The sequence below is a fragment of the Cystoisospora suis genome (genome assembly GCF_002600585.1).
Source record: "Cystoisospora suis strain Wien I chromosome Unknown contig_14040, whole genome shotgun sequence".
NCBI lineage: Eukaryota > Apicomplexa > Conoidasida > Eucoccidiorida > Sarcocystidae > Cystoisospora > Cystoisospora suis.
Genome location: NW_027166773.1, coordinates 1 through 447, shown reverse-complemented (window position 1 = coordinate 447; position 447 = coordinate 1). Strand labels below are relative to the sequence as shown.

Sequence of the window (447 nt, the reverse complement as noted above, 5' to 3'; positions counted from 1 at the left end):
CTTACCATAGCATCACCTTTCTCCTAACTTCATTGTCTATCTTTCTTTTTCTCTCTCTCTCTTTCTCTCTCTCTCTCTTCATCTCTAGGACGAGAGTGATCCGGGAGGCCGCCGAGATCTCCCCCCCGCATCGTCATCCGTTCGAGAAGGTCGCAATGCCCGGGGGGGGAAAGATGAGAGAGGAGGTGCAGCTCGATCATCTTATGAGACAAATGAGAACAAGAATCTTGAGGAAACCTATCTTTGTTTGACAGAGAATGAGCTCCTTCGCTTCGGGGTCTGTCCCCGCACATGGAAAGATGTGAAGGTGGGAGATTTGATCTTATGTCTCAAGAACGAATGCTTTCCTGCGGATATGATTCTCCTGACCACATCAGATTCCCGTGGAGGTGCCTTCATTGAGACAGCGAGTTTAGATGGAGAGACCAATCTCAAGTTAAAGCAGAC

General features: G+C 48.5%; 1 protein-coding gene across 1 annotated transcript; it reads left to right on the top strand.

The window, feature by feature from the left end:
* Positions 1 to 88: 88 nt before the first annotated feature.
* Positions 89 to 433, top strand: CSUI_011573 (phospholipid-translocating p-type flippase subfamily protein; the record flags this gene model as incomplete). The annotated part of the gene is made up of 1 exon (XM_068071671.1): positions 89 to 433. A coding segment is annotated over one exon (345 nt), but the record flags the coding sequence as incomplete, so codon positions are not given.
* Between the last annotated feature and the right edge of the window lie 14 nt (positions 434 to 447).